Here is a 19,050-nt window from a genome sequence, read left to right as displayed (position 1 = left end):
AGATTCTAACTACACAACCACAAATATAATGGCACAAATCTGAGGTCCGACTACTCAATGGCATTGCAAATCAACAAAATCTATCTTTTCAGTTTGTTTTGCAAACCATCCATGATAACACATGCCAAGCAACCTGACATGATTTCTATATTTTGCCCCAGACCAAAAGCACATCCTCCAACAAGTTTCAATGTTCTTTTGTTTTTTTTTCAAAAAAAAAAAAAACACCACCACCACCACCACCAGCATCAGAACATGTCCCAGGCATCAAGCATAATATGATAGCAAAAGGAAGAAGAGGAAAGCACAGGACGACTGTAGCACAAAATTAGCGCTCGGGTTCAGATTCTAGTCACGGGGGATTTTCAACTAGCAAAACTGTCGGGAAAGTCGCAGGCTAAAGGGGGAATGATAACTTCTTAATGCTCAAAGCACGATTCTTTTTTTGTTGGGTGGATATCATGTCATAACTGAGATCTTCATCACAAGACTGGTGACAGCGGCTCCATGTTTATTATTGATTGATTGGCAGATGAACAATTGGAGAGCCTGTCCACAAATGTCCCACAAAAGGGTTCTTACCGTACTGGCTGCTGGTTGTAATGATTCTTCTCTTTCTTTTTTGCAGCAGCTAGTCTCGCACTCCTTGCAGCAGCCTCTGTGGCTGCAGCCCTAGCAGCAGCATCCAAATCTTTATTGGCCTTCTTCTTCTTCACAGATGCCATCTTCTTGAGCCGCTCTTTCACATCAATAGCAGATGCATCTTCTTCTGCCTGTTGAGTCCCAGCAGTTTCCTCTTGTTCATTGGTCTCCAAGATGTTGGCCTGATCTTGTGCCTCTTTTACCTCCTTGGATGATTTATCTTTCTTTTTCTTTTTCTTTGCACTCTTGGACTCTGTAGGGACATTTTCCTTCTTCTCACCATGTCCAGTTTCATTTGCCTCTCCATCTTTTGCTCCTTTTGGTGCATCTGTGAACAGGTCTTCCATTAATTAGACATGCACATACCATAACTTTACCGAAACATTACTATTGAAATCATAATAGTATATAGCAGATAATCTTACAACTAAAAAAATTATGGAATTCTTCCATAAAATTAGGTGTCTAACAACAATATTTGAGGAAGAGTTGCCTCCAGAAAATTATCAATCACTAATAAGAAGGTGGAAATTAAATAATTAAAAAGTAATGATATCACATCCTAAAACTTCAGCATGATCTAGGTTATGGGAGCTTGTGTTTGAATGCATAACATCAATAATGTCTATACAGGGAGAGGCTTCAATTCTAAATGTGCAAGTAACCGTTGAGCTTAAAACATACCAGTTTGCTAAGAGAACAAGGACTATCAAAGATCAGCAGTTACCTAAGTCTCACATCACAAGAAACTTCAGTTTTTGATGCAAGAGATTTTCCTCTTAACTCTAATAAGAACGAAAATAATTGCCAAGATCTAAATCCAGAATTACGATAAATAAGACTGTTCATGAGACAAATAATTGATAATATAATTACCCTTTGACTCATCTTGGATATTATCCACTTTTGGAGCAACTCCTAAATCAGCCAGAAGTGCGTCAAGTTCTGCAAGCTCCTTTTTCTTCCTTTCCTTCTTGGAAAGTTGTTTTTCTATCTCCTTGGGTGCTGAAAAAACTTCAGGGGCCTTCTTCACCTCAGGGGTGGGTTCTACAGGTTCCTCTGGTTCTTGATCATGTTCTTCCTCTACTTCCTCATCACCTTCATCAAGAATATCTTCTTCACTTTCACTTTCCTGTAATTGAATAATTCAATTATGAGCATCAGTATTCCAGGAACAATTGATTCACTTAGTTATTGCCAGCCCTTACAATAATGCCATTTCACCCTAGATTGGATCACATAGTAATCACATCATATAACACACTGATAGTACAACTTCCAAACAATACCAAAATGGCTAGAGAGGGCATAGGGCGAAAACATGTCAAAGTTTCCACCTTTCAAGTTTCTCAATATTCAAGTAAGAAACCACAAGGAAATCCCAATTATCAACTGTCTGACATGTTTGGTTACTAGAAAGTTGGATCTTGGGATGAAATTTCTAAACATAGACATGAAAAAGAAAAGGAAGCATGAAAGAAGCATCACTCTTGGCTGATAAAAGGTTAAACAATAGGTAATGTTTGCCTAGCAAAAAAAAACAGTTTAATCAATAGGTAGTTGCCTCATAAATCCATGGAGCCTGATTCAAAATTGCAATGAGAAATTAGGGTTTTTATACGGCACAAATAAAAATCGATCATTGAGAAAGTGACATTGTGAGCTGAAGAGCAAAGGTGGCTTGACAAGGAAAAATAAAGAAACAAGAATGCAAAAAAAAAAAGAATATGGTCACAAAGCTCTTAATAGTTAAAAAAATTTTATGACTCAACTAGTAAGCTCCTCTGGATCTTCGACTAAAACTTCAAATATACACATCATCATTCAGCATTATCAAACTACTAAAGAAATTCCAAAAACTTTTATGCTGCTTAAATATGTAACGTTAAACAAGAAGAGCTCCAACTAACAATATCAAGCCCCTGGCAACATTATTCAAGCAAAAATATATCCTTCCAGACAGTTAACAATATCTAGCCCCTGACAACATCAACAAGTCTACCTAGCATCTCAAAGCATTTGCAAGGTTGTTTCACTGGCTTCTGAGCTTTTTACCTAGTCTTTTACCTCAAGTTCGCTCCTATCTCCTAGGTTCTTTGTTCATAACTGATGTACGCCATTATACAGGGATTGCAGAAGAGAGACTACAACAAAAAGCTGATCTACAATGACATGCTTGGGGAGAATGCAGAAATTAATATCAATGTGCATATTGCACAGAAACAGAGATTGCCTGCATTGGCCATAGACCTTGAAAACCATCATAGAAGTTCCCCTTTATGTAGGTTACCATACATTTTTCTTTAATATGCTATACAACATACCTTAATTTGTTTCTATTTTCTTACTAGCCCATTTATGTAGGTTCCCATCCATTTTATATTTTCATTCTGCTATACATCATCATTATCATCACAAGCCTTAATCCTACTAAGTGGTATCAGCTACAAGAATCCTAATTCTCAATTAATCTTCTGTAAGGTTATTTTGTTCCATGTCATTTCTAAGAAAATATATGACTCACACACACACAAAGATCATCTTCCCTTTTAATATTTTTAGAAAATCTCATCTTTAATCTTTTCAAACATATTTACGATTTTCAGTAAACACTAATTTCACAATGGTTTTCAATTCTTTTATGATGTCATGATTAGACCCTTGGGACCCATCCATAACATCTAGAAGTCTGATTCTAGCAAACTCAAAACATATGCATAAATGTATATTAAAGGCAGAAATGGGATGCATCAAAGCAGACATAAAAACCCAGAAAACCTAAGTGCCACTTAATAGCAAAAATATTGCAGAACGTTATCCACATGCAGTTATGAATGTTTATCACATATCTGTTGGAAGAAAATCCTGTTGTGGTTACAAAGATTACTTTGAAATAGAAATACAGCCATCATGCAAAACAGTGCACGCAAAACAATAAAAGGGCAGCAGTCAGCATTAAGTTAAACATTCTACTACTTCAAGCAGCAATCATTGCCAAATCAACCAGCATAAAATTTTGGCAAATGAAACTGACACAGGTATAGAATAACCCCCCCCCCCCCAAAAAAAAAAAGAAAAAGAAAGAAAGAAAAGTAATTAGTATCTGCAAACATTCCAAAACCCATATCAATAGAGAGAAAGAGAGGGGGAAAGGAGAGAGAAATTGAGTTGTTCGTGAGGGAAACAGAGAGGCCGGAGCCCAAGAAGGGGAGTAGAGAGGACAATTGATGGAAAGAGACATCGTGGTAGTATCCAAATAGGAAACATAAATTGGAATAGAATTCTAATCTCTGTCTATCATAAAAATGAGAACATTGATTTTGCCCTTCTTCCTTGTCAATATCAAATGACATAGATGCTATTTGCCAAACCACCTATAAATAACATTTTTCGTGTGCAAATAGCATCTTTGAATACAGAAACAAATGGTCCCTGCACTTATTTCCTAACAAAGAAATATATCATTACTACTCTTCTATTTCTTTCTATAGGAACATTACATATGTATGCCACTTGAAATGATATATTCGCAATTTCAAGTAATACTAAATTAAGGAAAAAGGTGCACCATTCTAATAATACAAGAAAATTGTGATACACATTTGAGTTGTTGCAAGTAAAATTACCCTCTAAGAATGAACTCAGAAATATCTCTCTTCTTCTTTATTTCTTCTCTTGTATAATTGATTCCAAGTAAGAATCCCACTAATACATGTGTGATATAATATAGGGTTTTATAAGTTTTTCAAGACCACATGTGATTCACATTTAAAGAAAAGGGACAAATGCGACATCACAGGCTATTGTTTGTCTACAAGTTAATTACAGCTTTGCAAACAAGAGAGGAAACCAAATATTGCCCGACACATTTGATGGATTTTGTTTCGATAATTCAATAAAGCCTCCTCTATCTCAGAGGACAATAATTGTTTGTGTATAACACGGTAAAGGATTTTAATTTCCAAGGTATAGATTACAACAATCTAGGTTCAAAATTGAGTTTTTAACTTTCCACATGAAAAAATAAATAAATAATTCCAAAATACAACCAAAAATCCCAAACTAAAACTCTCTGGCAGATAAGCACCCACCTCATCGAAAGAATTAGAAAAGAGCCGCTAGTTGAGCCAGCGGTTTTCAATAGAAACCGTTGACTGGGCCAACCATTCCCAAAATTGGGAACCTTTGATTCTATTTGTGGTTCCTATCGAAAATAGAACCATTGAATGATCCTATCATTCCTGTTTGAAACCGCTGCCTCATCCAGCGATTCTCTTCTTGGTCCTCTTACCCTATATAATGTTTCTGTTTGATGTGGACTTAGCCATGACAATGGAGTTTTGTTTTGAGAACAAATTTGGTTGGAATTTTAGTTTGGATTTTTTTTTTTTTTTTTGGGGGGGGGGGGGGGGGGGGGGGGGGGGGTAGTCTTAATTTTGTGAAAAACTCCAATATGTGTAGACAAAATAATGGAGTTAAACTTTGGGGCACCCTATGTATAGATTTTTTTTCCCATAAGAAAAAAAAAAAAAGATAACAGTAACTCAATGTCAAAACCTGAGCTCACTTATTTCAAAAAAAAAAAAACTCAATGTCAAAACCTCATGTCTACTATAATATAAATTTGAGGAATGCTATAACTTCATGCTATTAGAACCAAGTTCAATCAGCTGGCTCCTCAAGAACCAACCTGTCTTGCAATCTATCTCAGAACCAACCAATCTGGCTCATCGAGAAATGCATCTGGCATTTTATACAACCATAAAATCCCTTTAAGGCTAAAAGAAAAAATTTCTCAAACAACTATAAAACTATTATTGTTGTTTAGCTCAGAATGCTGGCAAGCAAGCACAGACATGTGCCAAAACATGAGTATAGCTGAGATGAGAATGTTACGGTGGATGTACGGCTATACAAGAAAAGACAAAAGAGTAAACAAAGTCATACACATTAGGATGGAGAATCACCTATTGAAGATAGGGTGTAAGAATCATGATTAAGATGGTTTAGACATGAAAGAAGAAAACTGACAAAAGCACCTATGAGGTGAGAGGATGAAGTGGAAATATGTAACAGAAGAGAAAAAGGAAAACCAAAGAAAACTTGGTTAGAAACCCTTAGACATGGTGTAGGATATAATGGCCTTACTTTCCCCACTTGTCAAAAATGGTTCGCATGTGCCAACCAGTCTATTTTTCTGTATAACAATAACCCTGCTAGTCTCATCAGCACTCTAATGCTAGTCTTGTGCAATTTTTAAAATTTAAATGCTTCGGCTCCATCAAACAAGTACAAAGACTACAGCTAAAAAGAACAAAACATTAAATTTACACTGTCCTGAAATACAAAGGATTCAACCAAAAAAAAATTAAATTTAATTGCATTGACAGCTAATCCTCCCCCCCCCCCCCCCCCCCCAACCAAAAAAAAAAGAAAGTAAATACTATGCTAGGAAATACAGATATGTTGGACAAAGGTTGGACAGGCCGTGTAGAGTGTCCTTTTCTTATTTTTTTTCATATGAGACACACTGGCAGAATGCAGGAGATACAGAGTGGGTACATTGAGATATGAATGTCCTAAAAGAAGTCATGCTTGGGAGCTAAAATGTAATTCGAAAACCTTTTTTGACCACCATATAAACTAACAATAGTTGGGATCTAACTAGAATAATAACCTTCTGCTATTTCTCTGCTTCACATCAAGTTAACTCACGACTCAAAAGTAAGACTAATTCAGTCACCTTTTATTATTTTCTATGGCATGCGATTTTTTTGCGGATGCAATGTTTGCCTTTAAGATATGGATAACATCCCCTTTTATTACGTATGTACAAAACCATATATATGACAATAAATATGCATAGTTCTAGTTGAAAATCAACATGTCTACGAGTTCATGTGTTGTATAAAACCATATATCCCTTTTTATATGCATGTATTATCCCCTAACATGTTGCATTCAACACTTTTTGAAAATCAGCATGTCTACATGGTCATGTGTTGTATTCCACGCCCAAATAACATAGATTCTATGCTACAAAAACCAACACTTGTGCCAGAATTTGCAAAGCCCCTCGGCCAGTAAGATATTGCCTATAACTGCACCCCCCCCCCCCCAAATCAACAGCTCTGTGCCTCTGCCTCCAACAGAAATTACCCTACATGTGATCATCCACTTAAAAGATTCAGAATCAATCAATCAAGCTCCCCCCCCCCCCCCCCCCAACAAAAAAAAAAAAGTTGGATCAGTACAAATGGCAGCCGTAAGCAACCACATTTCACACAAAATCACAAAAGGAAAAAAGCAAAAACTTTGCTGCAGGACAATTCAGGAAACAAATGAGATTAACAATAAATATCAGACTCAATCATCCAAAAAGAATGAAAAAAAGAACAAAAAAGATATAACCCCACAACCCAGACTTAAACCACTGCAGACCAGGGGAAGATGTAACATCGGAAGATAGGCTGCATATAACTCAAGAGGATATCATTCTATTGTCAATAGGAGTAAAATTTATTTAGGTATGACACAAATTATAGCCCATCCAGCATATCAAAAAACTATTACACACATGTCCCAAAACAAAAGAGGTAAGCATCCCAAATAAACTGTTATCAGGCATCATCTCAATAAAGGTTTACAATGTCAGTTGTAAACAAAATTACTAAAATGTAAACAACTTATCCTAATCTTCAAAATCGTGAAATCCTCCAGTTGCTTCTGCAGTAGACAGCATTATTGTCACTAACTCGACAGTCAAATCTCCCGTATTTAATTAGCCCTGTTATGGATTATAAAAAATTCCTAGTGAACAAAAAGAAGAAATTCAATTTATACACTTCAAGATCATATCTCTAATCGTTGAGGTTTGGCTTCTAAATTGCTCTATTTTTCACATCATTACTAAGAACGTGCTTGGTTCTACTACATCAACTTCTATATCCACACAATTAACAAGAATCAGCTACTACTGTTCACCAAAACTATTTAGTAGGACTACTTGTGGAAATGTAAGTTATCAATTCCTTTATATACTACCCATCTGTGTGGAATATACTCGCCCAAATTTGAGTAAAATCACATAAGTTTGTGAAGTAGCTAGGATCTCAATAACACTACTAGGGTCACAGAATTTGACATGAAAGGCACAATCATGCAAGAGATATTTTATTACTCACAACCAGAGATCCATAATGAGTTAGGAATAAGAGCATTCGTGTACACACACCTCCACAGACTCTTGCTTCTCCTTTGTCTCGTGAGAATCAGATAAGCCCCAAACAGACTGAGGCGGAGCAGCAGTAGCATAATAGTCGTCGTCGTCCTCATCGTCAACATCCGCCCACGATTTTACCGTCAACGGCGTAGGAGCCCAGAAAACCTGCTGCTCCGGCTCTTTCGCTTGGGATTTCGATGACCCCTTACTCTTCGAAGACCCGCGATCCTTATCAGACTTCTTCTTCTTTCTGAGAGTTTCAAGCGCTGCAAACACGTTGGTATTGTTAATCACCAACGACCCTTCATCTCGCCTGCTACCACCTCCAACCATTGCTCCAGACGAAACGGCAAGTCCAGAAACGGAATAGAACTCTAGTTTCCCAGAAACCTGTAACCGAAGACTAACAATTTCAAAGTTCTTCGGATAAATCAACACTTCCAATCAATACAAGGGTTCCAAAAACTGAATGCAAATAGGGAGGAAGAAACGAGGAATTAGCGAAAACCCTCCCGATTTCATACTTACCTTAAAAAGCAGAATCCGACTATTGCAATTCAGAAGTACAAGAAGATAAGAATTCGATGTGATGCGGGATCTTTCTCTTTCTGCAAAATCTTAACGAAGCAAAGACTGGTTCCTGATTTATGAACTCAAGAGCTTTACAGAATCCGAGCTTCGATCAAAGATAAGAGACACAATTAGGGCTTTGGGGGAAGACAGAGAGAGAGACTAAGAGAGGAAATTTGGAGATAATTTGCTAGGGTTCGAATTGAGAGAATAATTAGGGTTCGGATTTTGGCTTCGAAGAGAAATTTGAGAGGGGGGATGGAGACATGACACAATGGATGGATGGAGCGATGGGAGCATAGTTTATATAGTTGCGGTTTAATTTTGCAAAATGGGGCTTCGAAATCTAGGATTTTGCGAATTAGCTGTCAAAACTTCTAAATAATACTAAGAAGCCCTCTGTCCGATCTAGCCTTCTCCCAAATAAATATTAATGATAATTTTATAAATAAACATGTTTATTTTTTTCCAAGTAATATTCATTTCAGTTAAATGTGGAATAAAACAAGTAGTACAAAAATTATCAAGTTTTACTAAAGTTTTTATAACTTATTTTATAATGTAAATTGCACATTTTCTTTATACTTTAGGATATTTACATAAAGCTTTTATGCCTTAAATATAATTTTGAAGGTCCCTATAATTTAATTATTTTGCTCAAACACCCTTTTATCATTTAAGTATTAATTTAAATTAAGTTAGATTAATTAAATGCTAGTTAAGCTAAATTCAATCAAAATAAAAATAAAAATAAAAAATAGAAGGTACACGAAATTATCTGTGGCAATTTGTTATGGTTAGCCAACTAGAAGTGATAGGTTTCAATAATAATTTAGTGCAAGGATTATTGTTCTCCAAATAAGATATTTATCATTAAAATAAAAATTAATTAAAGCCTTACTCTATAGGCATTCAAAATGAGGTATTCTCCTCTTAAGTTCAAGCCAAATTCAAATCATGGCAAATTTGTATTTATTTATTTATTCGTTATTTTTTTTTTTTTAGACAATAGATAAAAGATATCAATGGTTGCCACATATCAATTAGAAACATGTTTTTTTCTACTTCAATATCTATTAGAGGAAATAAAAGTTCGGTTTGCTCAAATTAACTGAATCAACCGAACTTGTCATTTGATTTGATTTTTTATTGCATCAATTCGATTTGATTATTATTTTTTTTTCAAAAATTCAGTATTTTGGTTTGAATAATCAAATTAACAGAATCGACCGAACTAAAAAACGATGTTATTTTAGTGTTCATAAAATGATATCATTTTATTTAATTTTATGTTCTCTATATTGGTTATTTTAGTTTTATTCGAGTTTTTTTTTTATTTAATCTGTTCAATTTGATTTATATGATCTATATTCAATTTTTTCGATTATCGATTAGTTCAATTTTTTCAAATTAATCGATCGGTTCGGTTCAGTTTTATTCCTCAATTCGGTTTAATCAATTAGTAAATTTTAATTAATTTAATAACCGAACCGACCATTTATAGAGCCCTAATTTCTATTGTCACATCCGATTAAAAAAATTTCTGCTACCATTACTACAACAATTAATATTTATTTTTCTCTATATTATTTTTCTTGTTTCTTTTTCACATACTTATTCGCAAGTTCTTATTTTATATTTTAGTTAAGTTTTAACTTAATTATTATTTAATTAGCTTAATTAAGCCTTAACAGGTGTTCCAACCAACCAAAAAAAAAAAGAAGTTCCACAAACTTTTAAGCACATTTTTAAAGTACAAAATATTACCCAATTTTTCCTGACCCATTTTATAGAATTTATTCTTATATCTCGTGCTATTAATTCATAAATCATACTCAAGTTTTATTGTATATTATTTTTTTATTTAATTTATTTTATAAAAATGTTTAAAATTTGATTTTTTTAAATAATAATTTAAATTATAGCATATTAAAAAGTTGTATTTTTATGGCTAAATTGGTTGTTAAGTGAAACAAATATCTCCTAATTAATTGGATGATTACCCCTAACATGATCGACTAGTAAATGGTAATAGAGCTAATTTTGATAATTTTAGTAAGATTTGTTTATCATATGTACCGAATAGCAAAACTTTTGACTCTGTTAAAAGATAGTTGGTCATCTCGGTTTTTTAATTTTTTTAAATTGATCACTGGTCATTGCTCCTAGTTTTAAAGGTAGCATTTTGGGCAGTTTTAATTTAATTCACTCTTAATATATCGAGAGTTTAGAGAAGAATAGTATATATCGATAATAGATAACAAAGAAAACAATACCAGCTGAATACCTTTTGGGTTGAATGTTCGCAAAGAACACTCAAGTTAAATGTATTTGACATGGGGTAATCAAATAATGGATGACCCCTATGAGAAGTTCGCGTAAGCCCATTAAGGTAAGTTGGTCCGATCATTTTTATAACTCGATGCAGAATGTTACAGGTGGTATCAGAGCCGACACTTGGTGAAGAGGATCCGATCAGGGCATGGAGTGGCACCGGGGCTCGAGGGCTTGTACAATGAGCAGCTTCTGACAGGCTTCCTAAATAACAACCCCTAATAGAAGAAGATATGGGATCAGTTGTAAGGTCGCATGACGAGAACGTCATGTGCTCAATGGGAGATAATGTAATACCTCGGGAGTCCATAGGAGAATAGTATATACCGAGGATAGGTAATAAATGAAACAACATCAACTAGATACCTTTTAGGCTGAATGTTGGCAAAGAACTCCCAAGTTAAAATAGCTTGATCTGGAATAATCCAATGATGGGTGACCCCCTGAGAAGTTCGTGTAGGTCCATCAAGATAAGTTGTTCCGGTCATTTCTATCTCTCGATGAGAGATGTTGCAGGTGGTATCAGAGCCAACCCTTGGTGAAAGTGGTCTGATAAGGATGGGGAGTGGTGCCAGGGCTCGAGGGCCTGTACAATGAGTGGCTTCTGGCAGGCTTATAGGATGACAGCCCCCAATGGGAAAAGATTTGGGATAAATTGTAAGATCACATGACGAGGACGTCATGTGTTCAAGAGGGAGAGAATGTAATACCTCGAGAGCCTAGAGAATGGTAATATATATCGATAATAAGTAAGGAATGAAACAACATCAATTAGATACATTTTGAGCTGAATATTAGCAAATAATTCTTAAGTTAAGCGTGTTTAACCTGGGGTAATCCAATAATGGGTAACCCTCTAGGAAGTTCACGTAGACCTATCAGAGTAAGTTGTCCCGAACCTTTCTATCGCTCGATACCGGATGTTAGATATTATTTCATAAAATTCTTTGTCACCTTAACAAAACATTTACATGCACTCGCCTCTATTCTTTATAAGAATAATTCACATAAAAATAAAATTGATCAAACATCCCTCCCCCCAAAAATAGAAACATAAAAATAAAATTATAGGATATGATTTGTTTGGATCATAGTTATTATTATGTGACAAAAAAATTGATGTTTGTAACGTCTGAATAGAAAAAATAAATAAATAATAGGGTGAATACATAAATGCATTTCAATACTTTACTAAAAAAATATTATGGCACTATAAAATTTAAAAACGTCCCAACACTTGTATTTCAAAAAATTAGAATGATTAAACATCTCAACAAAACAAGTAAGAGCACACATTAATAAGCATATGAAACATGATCACTGTTGTAGTAGGTATATTAATTAGAGCATTGAGTTTAATCGATCATGGCCATTGTTAATTATATATATATAAAATTAATAATGGCTCGACGAGTACGGGAATAATGATGGGGATGCCAGATGGAACGATGAATGGAAATGGTTAGTTGGACAACCTACAAAAATACAAGAAAGTAATTTAAAAAAATAAAAATTTAGAAAAAAAAAATCTAAAACCCTCGTGCATGCATTTCACTTCCATCTTTTTTTTTTTAATTATTATTTGTTAAAATGTTTAATTATTTCATTTTTTTTAAGTATAAATATCTAACAAGATATTTTGAAAATTTGAAGTACTACAATATTTTTTTTAATAAAAATCAAGAGTGTATTTATGCTTTCATTCAAAATAAATTTAAACATAAGTGAATATATAATATTTTCAGAGCATAAGCTGAATGATTGAATAAGCGACATACTAGATTTACACTGGTAAGTCGTGAATTCGATTCTCGTTCTGTATAATAAAATAAAGTCTCACATTTGTGATTTATGTACTGAGGACAGATCGAAAGTGAATATATAATAATATGATAAATAAAAGAATGTCCATTTATGTTATTTTATATAACAATCACACGCTAAGTTAACTTTTACGCGTATTTTAGTTTTGTTTTAATTTATCAATGCATACAACCATCACCTAATAATAATAATAAATTAAAGAGAAGATGTTGAAACTGATGCTTTAATTTCCCAAGCCAACTTGGCATCAAGAAGCTTAGGGTCAGGACAAAAATATATAAGAAATAAATGTTTAATCACCGGTCAACCCCCAAATAAAGTGTACAACTCCCCATTCATGAACCTCTCCCCCAAATCATGCCATTACTTAATTGTTGAAGCTTATCTCCAATGTACCACATTTGCACTCGGTTGAAGAAGACGACGACGTCCGCCATGGATGCTGGATTAACAGTGAGTGGGAGCAAGGTTTGGTGGGTGGTGGTTTTTTGCCTTCTTGGAGTGACTGCGTTGGGCGACGAACAACAGAGCTCGCGGCGAGGGACTTATGCTTGTTGGGGAGGCTGCTACAATGAATGTGTTCTTCAAGAGGGGAAAGAGCCATCCGAGAGGGTTCCCTGTTTCTTGGGTTGCCTAGGAAGCTGCTTCGATCACCTTGGGTCTGATCTACTCTACTACTGCCGCCTTGGTTGTTCCCTGGTTTCTTGCGTCAGATACAGATCTGGTATGTCACCACCGCCCAATTTTACACTAATAAATAGTTTATGCGCAAGAACTGTAATTGTGTGCACTTAATTGGATCATAAATCGAATTTTTGAGGGTGCATGGTTTGTGCATACAGATGGAGGAAACCTGGACGGGTGCTTACAGAACTGCTCCAGCAATGCCTGCAGAAGCAGCGCTGCCTAGAACTACTAGAAGTACGTAGAAGATGATATATATGTTCGTCCATGGAAGCCTTAGCTTGTAATCCGACAAAAATGGTGGGTTATAATTAAATAATTAAACTAGCTAATGTCGTGCATTGGTGGCTGATCTTTTTGGCATTTTTCCTCTTTTATCTCATCGATCGGAATTCTTCCCGACCGCGGCGGACCAAGACGCTGCTGCGTCTGCCGCAGCCGCTTCTCCGCCTAGGTCGACTGTGTATTTAATTAATTATTTGTTATTTTTTGCTTGGAGAATAAGCATTATTTAAAGATACTTATTCTATATTCATTATTAATCAAAGAAAGGGAAAGCACAAATAGAGAACTCGATTCCACCATTCATGGAGTATAAATACACTACCTTTCAATGTATTATTATATTAATCAAAGTATAAATTTAAAGACTTAGTTGTGCAAAACCCATTAAAAGAGTGTTTTGCTTATAGACTTAACAATTATTCATTGTCTCACATAATATAGTCTAAATATAATAATAAATTTATTTAATTAAAAATATCGTAATTAAATTATTTAAATTTGTAAAAATAAAAAAGAATAATCAGATGACAAAGGAAGATTCTCGCCTAAATACTTTTATGTTTAAATCAGACACTGAGTATGATAAATGAAATTATATTAAAATTAATATATGATACATCGTTGTTCTTTTTCATTACCTAGTTATTTATAAAAAAATATGGAATGATCTAAATTGTAACAAAATTATAATTTTTGTAGATAACGCTTATATTGATTAATTATAGTTTAACTGAAACTATATTTGTTATAAATAACATTTATCTTTTATAGATGATATTTATCTTAATTAATCATGATTTAATTGAGATTAAAATTGTTATGGATGGCGTTTATCTCAATATTACAAAATTATTTTAGAATTGAAATTCTTTATGGATAATTGATTATTTTTTCGGATAAATTTTTGAATGTCGAAATTATTTAGTTTATGCCTTTGTGTGAGACCCCGCATATGAAAAATTTATATCTTCTTATCCAAAATATTATTTTGGGTTCTTGAACTTTTAATAAATCTTTACTCATGACACAGCACCGCACTGTATTTTATTTTATTTTAAGTTTTTAAATCTGGCAATTTAAAGCTTATTGTCGATAGGTTCCGTTGAGTTATTTGCCAGCAACCAGATAACGCAAGTCTTCATTGAACCTTAGAAATTTTTTTAGTTATTTGTGATAATTATATATATAATTTATTTATATAAATATAATAATTTATATAAAGTTTATACTATAGTATATAAATATATTGTTTAATATATAATTTTTTTTATTATGATTACTTTTTAATGAATTTATTTATACAAATAAAAATGACATGTTCTTTTCTAATTATTATTATTTTTAACAATTTTAAACTTTGATTTTTCCACGTACATATCTTTAAAAGTCAAACATTCGCTAAAAGAGATTGACGTTGACCAAGTCTCCTGACTCTCCTGAGGTTAAGCAGCAAATGCGCCAAAATCCCACACACAAACCCAATCGCAGCGCTGGATCCGACCAACGACACCGCCGTGCACAGAAGCATCACGAACGAATCCTCCTTCGTGTTCATGTCCCTCGAACACATGGCCAATTCAATTCCGGCGAAGAGCAGCAGCACGCCGAGGACGCCCACCGGAAACCGCTCCAACACCCTCACGAAAGAGCTCCCCAACACCAGCCCCACCGCCACGCAGCCGCCGCTGCGCCCGCCGAATTTGTACTGCCCCGCCAGCCCCCCGGCGCCGTGGCAGCATGGCATGGCTCCGAACCAGCACCCCACCAGGTTCATCGCCCCTACCGTGACTGCCACCGACGTCGCCGTGAATTCCTTCCCCGGAAAAAGGTCGGACGACAGCTTACAAACCGCAACCACGGAGTTCAGAATTGATAGTGGAAGCTGAGGCACTGTTCCCTTCAAAAACCCTTCTTTCCACGCCTGTTTGGATATCTTTACAACTTCCAGGGAAGACGGGCCAAACTTGAACCCTTTCACTGCTCGAGGCTCCCTCAAAATCGACAAGATGATGCCGAGCAAGAAGATAATGAAAGCCGAAGGAAGATTGGCTATGAATTTTCTCAGCCTGTTTCTTTTTCTCGAAGTGGTTTCATCACTTTGATCATCTTCATCGTCTGCAAGAGGATTCCATCCAAATTAATATATAGATGGTTTCAGAAAAATGTTGTGAATACAGAAAAATTCTAAATTACTTACCGCCTGCTCCATTGACAAAGATGATGAAAGCAGCACAAACGAGAGCCAAAACCAGGCCATCTAAGCCGAGCCAAGGCCTCTCCCCAGCCGACTTGGACTGAGAAAAGTTTTGCTCTTTTCTTATGTACTTAACGGCTGTCATGGCAAAATACAAGCCCTGAGCCAGCTGAATTCCGCGAACCACAGAGAGCGGGATCAGCTTGTAGACGACCTGCATCAAGCCTGTAACGCCCAGTACAAAGAGAATCGCCGCCGTCCAGATTCCGGCTGCCATGACCTCCGGGATGCCGAACGCGTGGTTGGAGATGGCCACGGCTGCGATGGACTTCATGGGCTGGACGGGCATCGGGACGCCGTAGATGGCGCCGGTGACGATATTGTAGACGCCGGTGAAGATTAATGTGGTGCCGAGATCCAAGTCCCTGGCTAATGTCAAGGCCAAGACTATGGGGATATAAGTCCCCAAATCCCCCATTGCGCCATTCAATTCGGCCCATTTGGACTTGAAAACCAAGTTGGCTTTCACTTTATCCACCACGGAGGCCGGAAACGCCGAAGTGGGTGGCTCCGGCAGGGTTCCGGGAGAGGGGTTTTCGTGGGTTTGGGTCTCCATTGGAAGGAAATGGTTTTGGAATTTGAAGAGTGAATGTAAGACTAAAGCTCTGCTTTAAAGAGGACTGACGGTACTGTTGACTGTCCCACTCCATCACGAGAGGCCGTTACCAGAGGAGGGTCCAGGGCCGCATAAGGTGGAGTAAGGCATCTTGCTTCTTGTGATTGACTCACCCGCAGGTGATTTTTTTGCAAAACTTAAAATATCAATTTTAATTCTTAATGTGACACTCACATATTCATGATGCTATATTGATATATATATAATATTATTTTAAATATTAAAGTTAATTATCTAAACGACCTTGCTATTTGAATAGAATCTATCATGATATAATTGTCCTTTTTTGTCATTTTAATTATTGATGTTAGGATAATTATGTCATTTAACATTTTATTTACTAACAATACCCTCTTTATTTTTCTCTCTTCCTTGTTAAATTTAAATTTTTGTTTTTCACCTCATTTAATGAATTTTTAGAATCTCAAGAGTCACAATGGTTTTAAATACGAATTATTCTACTTTGCTCGAATTGATTGACACACGAAATCACTAAAGACATCAAATAACAAAAATATCAGTAATGAAACCCACCCAATAATTCAGGTAAGCCCCAATTTCTGGTGGATTGCATAAATTGGCGGACTATATCTAAATGCAATCTGTCGGATGCAGTCCGCTAGCAGCTTGCATATGTAGCCCGCTGGGCTGGAGGACTGCATCTAAGATACAGTCTGCCAGCACTGCATCTGGCGGATTGCATCTCAGATGCAGTATGCAGTCCGCCTGATAGCGAACTTCGTGAATGAAATAAAATAAAAATTTGTAATACAAAGAGAATAAAAAATTGTAATATAACATTGATGAAGTCCGCCCGTTCAATTTGAGGTAATGCGGCAATTTTGAGATGATAATATTTTTATCATTTGATGTCTTTAATCATCCCGTGCGTCAATCAATTCGAACAAAATAAAACAATCCATAAATGAAATAAAATAGAAGAATAATGCAAAGAGAATACATTGATTATAACTAATTGCGTGTTACCACCTAAGTGTCATGATTGTCATTATTCATTTTCATAATTAATTTTGTTTGCTTTAGAAATGTGCAGTTTTAATGTGCTAGGCAATATTTTAGACGAGAGTTTTAGGTAGAGAAGCACATTAGTGAAGAATTATAATTTTTATAAGGTTAAAATTATCTTTATGTTTTGTTTAATATAATTAAAATATTATAAAATAATATAAAATAAACATTAAATATCTTTTTATCTGGATTGATTCTATCCAAATAGATTTATCGTTATTTAAATAATATTTTCGATTTCTATTTCTGAATTATTAACTTGGCACTTAGCTGTGAATGGCTGGTAAGGAAAGCAACATCTTGTTGGGAATCGAAATTATCAAATGGCAGACTGTTTGTTTTAATTTACTTATTATATTACTATTTATTAATTGGGCTATCTCTCCAGGGAATTTGTCAGAGTGGTGAATTCTATAAAATATAAATGTTATTCAAATACTAAATTTAATATTTCTGATAAAAGTCAAAATAATTTGGGGTACAATTCCATGGCATGCCCACCCTCTGAAACTGGGGGCTTTATCTTCGGAGCCGAAGTACGAATTCATGGTTAGTTATACATAGAGATTCGGTACACATTTGGTTGACTATGTGTTTGAAAGTGATGTGTATGTATTATTATGCATATTATGCCAATTAGGTTTTGATATTGGGCATGTTATTGGTCATTTCATAAGTTTATTTAAAAGTTTAATAGATATGACTTTTTAATAATTAAAAAATATAATATTAATTTTGTTTATATATAATATATAAATATTTTATATCTTCAACTATTAAAAATTATTAATTTAAATTTTTACCTTGACAAACGTTAGTATTTAAATAGGTTTATTGGTTTATTGTGTTTGCTTAATAATTATAAAATATGGTATTTGATCTTTAATGTGTGAATTATCAAAATTTTGTATCTCAACTATTAAAAATTATTATTTTAAGTTATTATCTTAAGACACAAAATATGATATAAACAAATGAGTAAAAGAGTAATGTAATCGAGTTCAACAAAAAGATTGAATTGAGATTATTTTTATTATATTTTGTAATTGATAATAAAATAATATAACATTTTTTGTGTTACTGGTTAAGAGATTTTGGTGTTATGATTTTTTAAAAATATGATTAATTGGGTCTTTTTTTTTTTCCATTAAGATGAGTTTTAATTTGATGTACAAACACTTTTTTATAATATGGCATTTTATCATTTTTTCGTATATGTCCAATGTGGCATAGATAATAATTTTACTTACTATCAATTAAGATAAAGATTTAAAACAACAAATTTTCATAGTTGAATATAGAATATTGACATTTTGTACATTTGAAACCAAACGTCATATTATTTAATTATTGAAGGAACATAACAAATTAGTTATTTTATTTAAATATTACAACTGATAATTCACATAATGTGTCAGTTATGAAAACAAACACATTAATACATGTGTTAAAATTCATCACGATATGAATTTAAAACAACAAATTTTTAATAAGTGAAATGCATAATTTTGATATTTTGCACATCAACGATCAAATGTCATATTTTTTAATTATTGAAGGGACACGATATGTATTAAGCATTTATTTAAT

General features: G+C 34.5%; 3 protein-coding genes across 5 annotated transcripts; 1 reads left to right on the top strand and 2 right to left on the bottom strand.

Moving 5' to 3' along the window:
* Positions 1 to 40: 40 nt before the first annotated feature.
* On the bottom strand, positions 41 to 8,707 carry LOC127788101 (uncharacterized). 3 transcript variants are annotated; one of them, XM_052316219.1, is made up of 4 exons: positions 8,393 to 8,707; positions 7,877 to 8,284; positions 1,519 to 1,774; positions 41 to 970 (listed from the first exon to the last, which is right to left on the bottom strand). In XM_052316219.1, the coding sequence occupies exons 2-4, from the start codon at positions 8,195 to 8,197 to the stop codon at positions 579 to 581; spliced, it is 969 nt and encodes a 322-aa protein (XP_052172179.1). In that variant the 5' UTR covers positions 8,198 to 8,284; positions 8,393 to 8,707; the 3' UTR covers positions 41 to 578. The 3 variants fall into 3 exon arrangements, with proteins under 3 accessions (XP_052172179.1, XP_052172182.1, XP_052172174.1); XM_052316222.1 differs by having other exon boundaries at positions 7,877 to 8,267; XM_052316214.1 differs by having other exon boundaries at positions 7,877 to 8,254.
* A 4,207-nt stretch (positions 8,708 to 12,914) lies between these two features.
* Positions 12,915 to 13,603, top strand: LOC127813894 (uncharacterized). Its single transcript, XM_052355011.1, has 2 exons — positions 12,915 to 13,316; positions 13,435 to 13,603. The coding sequence occupies exons 1-2, from the start codon at positions 12,983 to 12,985 to the stop codon at positions 13,500 to 13,502; spliced, it is 402 nt and encodes a 133-aa protein (XP_052210971.1). The 5' UTR covers positions 12,915 to 12,982; the 3' UTR covers positions 13,503 to 13,603.
* Positions 13,604 to 14,856: 1,253 nt separating this feature from the next.
* LOC127797423 (molybdate transporter 1) lies at positions 14,857 to 16,405 on the bottom strand. The gene is made up of 2 exons (XM_052330306.1): positions 15,759 to 16,405; positions 14,857 to 15,676 (listed from the first exon to the last, which is right to left on the bottom strand). Exons 1-2 carry the CDS (start codon positions 16,369 to 16,371, stop codon positions 14,949 to 14,951), a joined length of 1,341 nt encoding a protein of 446 aa, XP_052186266.1. The 5' UTR covers positions 16,372 to 16,405; the 3' UTR covers positions 14,857 to 14,948.
* Positions 16,406 to 19,050: the final 2,645 nt, after the last annotated feature.

The sequence above is a fragment of the Diospyros lotus genome, chromosome 1 (genome assembly GCF_014633365.1).
Source record: "Diospyros lotus cultivar Yz01 chromosome 1, ASM1463336v1, whole genome shotgun sequence".
Classification (NCBI taxonomy): domain Eukaryota; kingdom Viridiplantae; phylum Streptophyta; class Magnoliopsida; order Ericales; family Ebenaceae; genus Diospyros; species Diospyros lotus.
The sequence above is the reverse complement of the archived record's forward strand: the minus strand, read 5'-3'. Positions and strand labels throughout refer to the sequence as shown.